At 39.1% G+C, this 6,512-nt stretch overlaps 1 protein-coding gene across 1 annotated transcript in view; it reads left to right on the top strand.

Annotated features, from left to right (window-relative positions):
- Positions 1–533: 533 nt before the first annotated feature.
- Positions 534–6,512, top strand: part of ppp6r2a (protein phosphatase 6, regulatory subunit 2a) — a 19,916-nt gene continuing 13,937 nt past the window's right edge. The window contains exons 1-4 of the mRNA XM_060886186.1: positions 534–841; positions 4,281–4,439; positions 5,351–5,605; positions 5,997–6,183. Coding sequence (XP_060742169.1) covers positions 5,379–5,605; positions 5,997–6,183 — 414 coding nt within the window. The 5' untranslated portion in view covers positions 534–841; positions 4,281–4,439; positions 5,351–5,378. The remainder of the gene's footprint in view (positions 842–4,280; positions 4,440–5,350; positions 5,606–5,996; positions 6,184–6,512) is intronic.

Here is a 6,512-nt window from a genome sequence, read left to right as displayed (position 1 = left end):
GCAGAGTAAGTTTACCCCCTTTATGCCACTGGCACCACTTAATATGTGTCCACTGCAAAAATGATCCAGGAATGTTTTTAGGAAAGTGACAAAGAGTTGTCGATTTGTTGTACAATTTGTGCATATTCATAAGGTGTATTTTAACTATATGATTTCTATCCAATTTGTTAGGCACACCTGCTAGTGTGTGCATTAATCTAATCATCATGTTAATGTTTACATCACACATCAGGATGGAGAAAGTGTGTGATGTTTGTGACTTTAATCTGTTCTCCTAATGTTTACAATATATCTCCCATTAGAAATTGATCTTTATTAGTCATTAGATTGAATTTATATATAAAATTTAACAATGTAAACCGTGTTAAATATAATGTTTGTGTAAATTGTCCAACCGGTCAGTTTTTCAACCTTCACAACAAAAACCTGCAGGTGGCGGTAATCTGTTTATGCTGTTTATGCATAACCCAAGGATCAAGAGGAAGACGCGGAGGACGAAGAAAACGATTGGGATGTTGGCGCACTGGCGCCCCCTGGTGAGTAGGGCGGCTTGTGCGGCTCTAAAACTCTTAACGCCATTTTGAATAGAAGAATATGACTTTTTGCTTGTATGTGAGGGTCGGAGTCCGTCGACAGTCTTGTGATTTGTTTTAATCAGGAGCGTAACAGAGTGCGTCATGTGTGTGACCTGGAAGAGAGATAACTGTGTGGCTGTGACAGAGACTGTGGAACAGAGTTAGTGCCTGAGAGCTGCTGCTTTACAGGAGCAAAACAGATTGTTAGTGTGTGTGTGAGAGTGTGAGTGTGTGTGAGAGCAGTTAAACTCCACGAAGAGCCTGAGGTAAGTTTGTGTAACATCACACTGATGTCGCTTAGCGGCTTTTTCTCTCAGTTTCTCTTCATCTTTTCGTCCTGAGGGAAATGTGTTAACTTTAAACTTCACTTTTAATGCCTTGGTGACGTTTAACGAGCGAACAGAAGCAGGTTAACAGTCAAACTTAACACACAGCGACACGCTTACAGGTCTTCTGTTTACTTTGACACGAAAGCTACTTACTTTAATGAAGTAATCCGACTGTTTGGTTGTAAAACTTAAGCGGCTCGTGCACCAGCTAGCTATGCTAAGCTAACGTCAGTGAGCTAACGTCAGAGCTCAGGCCTCGGGTCTCTGGGACAAACACACTAATAAACTAACATGCACACGTTACTAGATCTGTGTAACAACAGCAGTTCGGATGGTTTTAGCACGTTTAAACATGTTAGACTCTTTATTTGTCGGACAACTCTGTACTGTTTGGTTCGCGTTACTTCAGTGGACGTTTTTTTATATTAACTTTGACGTACCAACGCAAACGTGACGTCAGAGTGACGTCAGATGCCGACTAGTTCCACACGTGAGTGGCGTGTTAACGAGTAAAAACTGTGTGATTTACTGTGTTTGTCCTCACAGAGTAAAATCGCCATATGATATATTTACCGGTGAAATCAGACACGCTGTGATGATGTGTGTCTTTCTTCCTGTTTAGAGGTTAAATGTCAGACAGACAGAGCTGTCAGTTCTGTGTTTGTAACATGTTTAAACTCCTCATTTGTCTCTGTGCCCTTTATTCTGGGCTCTCAGTCATTCTGCAGGTGTGTGTAGGGCTGCAGGTGATAATCATCACAATATCTAACACCAAACCGATGGTAAAATGTCGTTTTTATGACAGGTGAATTATCATCGTTTATGGAATCAGATCTAAATCTTGTGGACTGGCCAGTGCTCGATATGATGCATGCTTTTCCCCCAGAAAAAATGAAAATACCTTAAATTTGTTTACGTTGGCAAGTCAGCTGTATCAAATATGCCTTGTTAACCAATAACATTTAGGGGCCAAGCACCAAATATAGTGTAATTATTAGGATTACTGCAATTGTTCATGACCTTTGGAGACTGGGTATTACTCCCTCCTATATTGTGTGTGTATATGTGTGTGTGTGTGTGTGTGTATATATATATATATATATATATATATATATATATATATATATATATATATATATATATAATATATAAATAATAAGCCTTAAAAATGTTTAGCCACAACCTTGGCTTATTTTCATAATTCCTACTTTTCAGATCTAGGCATTCTCACTGGGATTAGTCATTAGGGCCAGTTGCAGTTAGAATATTCATCATGGTTACTGGGTGCAGGATTTTGACCAGGCCCAATAATCACTAATGCAAACTTCTGAGGTTTTGCCAAAGTAACACAAGATGATGTGCCGATAGAGAATGGAAAAAAACATACATTTGATGCAGTTGTAAAATTAGTAAAGTAGGAAAACTAAGCAGTTAATTTGCTGGTTTAACCTGAGACCACCACATTCTGTGTGTCTCATCAGCCACAAAGACATGATTAGTGATTAGTTACACGCTTTTACACACACACACACACACACACGCACACACACGCAGACACTGACGCTTTCACACACACAGTGACCTTTTTTTTTACATTTCTGGCAAAAGACCGTATTCAAAGCGACTTACGTTTATCTAATATTATACAACTGAGCAATTGAGTGTCGGCAGTGGCAGTGGCACTTCCCTCACCAGCAGAAGCTCTGACCTTTTGGACTGTAGCTACTACATAATCGTACCCTAATTTTATTAAATTAGGGTTCGTACCCTATGTAGTAGCTACAATCTTTAGTCTAAATGAAGTTCAGGCCAAAGGTGCTTTATAATGTAGTAATAAATCTTTAATAAAATTTGTTGCCAAAAAATTTATTATTTGTCTCTGACAAACCTTTTAATTTTCTATTCATATGTTTAAGTGTAACTTCAAAAAAGGTAGTTTTAAGTTCTAAGACATAACGGAAAACTTTTAAGTGACAGTGACGTCATAGAGCAACATGCCATGGCATCTTGGAAACATCCAGGATGTTATAGACGAACATTTCTAAGACGGTCAAATACGGAAAGTTGTCACCTTCTGAAGTTTTGCTAATTTGCCATATGTCTGTCATGAGGTACATTTGTGTTATAAGAACTTAGATTCTCTCTTACTCCACTGGTCAGGTCTGTACTTTGTAAAAATATTAATGAACATAAAAATAATATACAGTTTGACTATTTTTTTTGTGATTGGTAAACAAAGGCCACATTAATAGGAACACCTGTGCACCTGCCCATTCATGTAGTTGTCCAGTTTGCCTGTCGTAACTTTGAGCCAATCATGAAGTAGCATTACACAAAAGATAAAACAGCACAAGTTCAGATTGGGCAAAAAAACTGACTGACTTTGGCCACTGGTATGGATACATTGAATATTTCAGAATTTGATGTGGGCAAAATTTAAAATTTCCAAATTTTGAACCATGAAAATGTTTCTGTGATCTGTTTTTTCCAGAGAGTTCAGCAGTTCAGTGATGCCTATCATGTATTGTTTTATGAACCAGACTTTACTCTACTAGTCCACCTTATGTTCAGCCTGACCAACTGACAAAAAACAAAGCAAGGGCAGGTGGTCCCTTAGCTTACATTTCTTCCTCACTTGCCAGCACAGCAACATGGCTTACAGCATGAAGGAGCTGGTGCCTAAACATTCATAGGGAACTGCTGTTTTGTCACATCAGTGATACAATGACATTTCAAATGGTCACCGATATAATAATAATCAAAATGGCCAAAATTTGTCTTTTAAGAAAATGACAAAAAAAAAACATCATTTTTTACGTGCTTACGTGCTACACAACCTCCACATTGGGTTCTACTCCTGACCCTTAAGAGCAAGTATCTGAGGCTGCAATGGGCACAGGTTCAAACTGGACAAATTAAGATTGAAAAAACATTACTTGTCTTTTGTTTTTTGCTTCATTCATTTCTATACTCTACAGACTGTTGTGGGTGAAATTCCCAGGAGATCAGCAGTTTCTGAAAAACTCAAATCAGCCCATTTGGCACCAACGACCATGTCACAAAGCCACAACGATCACATTTTTCCCCATTCTGCTCTTCGATGTGAACATTAACTGAAGCTCTTGTCCTGTATCGGTCTGATCATATACACTGCACTGCTGCCACAAGATAAATGCTTCATTAGAGAAATAAATGAATGAATGGCTAAGTACAGGCATTCCTAATAAAATGGTGACTGATTGTACGTTGTAGCATGGTATATGCGTGTTTTGCAGTATTTCCAGAATGAAAAGTGGTTTCTGGTCCGACATTATGTCATCCTTGTTTGCAATCTTTTCTCTGTCTTTGTTTCTCACTCCTGCTTCTGCTCTTCCAGTGACCCTCTAAGGTATTTGTGTCCCGAGGAGGTGCTGGTGGGACGCGGACTCCATGCTGATTAATGCTCGTTCGCTCCATGCCCTCTGCAGTCTGCCACTCCAATGCCTTTCTACTTGTGCAGAAGGTGTAATTAAGGATTCACTTATTTCATCTGCTGGTAAATGACTGTTCATTCATTACATGCATTTTATCCACTGGAGGCCACAGGCTTTTGAAGTAGTAGCATTTATTTCTGTACTGATTATGTAGTACAAATATGAAAACTAGGAATTATATGGAGGCCTGAGAAAACTCTTCACTCAGGCAAAGAGGCTTCACTCAGGCAAAGGCATATCCTTCTATATGTAGCGCTGAAGATTGCAAGGTTTTCTAAACGGATATTGGTGTATATTTGCACGGATCATAATAATTTCTTCAGTTATATCGAAAGACACCAAAGAGACACATCTTTCTTCATTTGTAATATAAGCTGCTTGTGGAAAAACTATGTTACTGGTGAATTTGAAGGGATTTAGTGGGAAATTACTTCACTTCTCAGCTTCATCCTTACCAGTCTGGGTCTCATCACCTTTGGGTAAAGGTTTATGGTACACATTAATATATGCACCTTGTCACCGCTTTACTATACATATCACTGTCCTCTCCTACATTGGGAAATAATCACTCATTAATTTACTGGAATTCTGTTGTTGACTTTCTTGTTATCAATACTTTATTAATGAATGTTATTTGAACATTTTAAAACTGACTCCAAAACATTCTGTACAAATGTACTCCTTTTTTAGGCTTATGTGCATTTCACCTTTTCATGGGTTAGAACCTAAACCGACATTGAATCTAAACATCACTTAAATAGATCATTTCCAGCAGTGTGAAGTAAACTAAAAAGTCCCAGCAAGCTGTACACTCTGCCAGGATTAAAATGAATTCAAGAATTTAATACTAAAATTTTATAATGTTTAATGAAGAGAAAAGTGGAATGTTTTGAAGGGCATGAGTCCTGTTAATTCATTTATATGTGACTGATTATTTGCCAGATGTTTACAGCTGTCTACACTCTCTGTCCAGGCACGTGGGTTCTCTTGCAGCCGTTGCCATGTTTTGGAAGTTTGACCTGCACACCACCTCCCACATTGACCAGCTGCTTGATCGGGAGGATGTGACTCTGAAGGAGCTGATGGAGGAGGAGGACCTGCTCCAGGAGTGCAAGGCACAAAACCACCGACTCCTGCTCTTTCTCTCCCAGGACCACTGCATGCATGAGCTGGTCACCCTCATCACAGAGGAACCATCTTCTGACCTGGAGGAGAGAACGCGCTTCAAGTAAGATGTCTCATTGAGTCATTTTTAAAAGGCCAACCAACTGATGAGTTCTGTGTCATTCCAGCATCATTCCACAGTCACTTCCTGCAATGTCAGTGTGTTTCTCTGTGTTAGACACACATGCAGATACAGTGGAGAATAAAGCACAGCGTCTGCATGTATTACATTGCAAGATTCATAGTAATATTCCTCACATGTAAATGAGAAAATGTGTGATATATTTGTAAAACCTACAAGTTTCACCATCCAGAGTAATTTCTTTTAGAGATCCTTTATTCTTATTCTTTTTCTGTTTAGTTTTGTCAGTTATATGCTTGTCAAACAGTAGTGTATTTTACATGGCATTAAGATTTAGATTGCATATATAATTATTTTTTCTTTGTTCATCTAGACTTCCCAATATTGCCTGCGATCTCCTCACCTCTGATGTGGCCATAATTAATGACAAGCTGGGTGGTGATGTATCTTTGCTGGAGAAGCTCTACAGCTTTCTAGAACAGGATCCACCTCTTAATCCACTGCTGGCCTCCTTCTTCAGCAAGACCATCGGTAACCTGATAGCACGCAAAACAGAGCAGGTAAGTGCTTTACACCATAAAACATGATATGATTGTAGTGTCTAGGTTACATTGTTTAGCAGTGGAAATGGCATTTGGATTTTAACTGTTTGTTTTGTGTGTGTGCGTGCGTGTGCGCATGTGTATATATGTGTGCGCGCGTGTGTATATATGTGTGCGCGCGTGTGTATATATGTGTGCGCGCGTGTGTATATATGTGTGCGCGCGCATGTGTGTGCGTGTGTGTATGTGTGTGTGTGTGTGCATATGTGTGTGTTGACTTGAGATGTGCATAGATCTTTTTTTGGTCAGAAGAGCATGTAATTTGAAACGGGTTTGTTTGCCTTTAG

This window comes from Tachysurus vachellii, chromosome 14, assembly GCF_030014155.1.
Source record: "Tachysurus vachellii isolate PV-2020 chromosome 14, HZAU_Pvac_v1, whole genome shotgun sequence".
NCBI lineage: Eukaryota > Metazoa > Chordata > Actinopteri > Siluriformes > Bagridae > Tachysurus > Tachysurus vachellii.
This window is presented reverse-complemented; position numbering and strand designations above follow the sequence as displayed.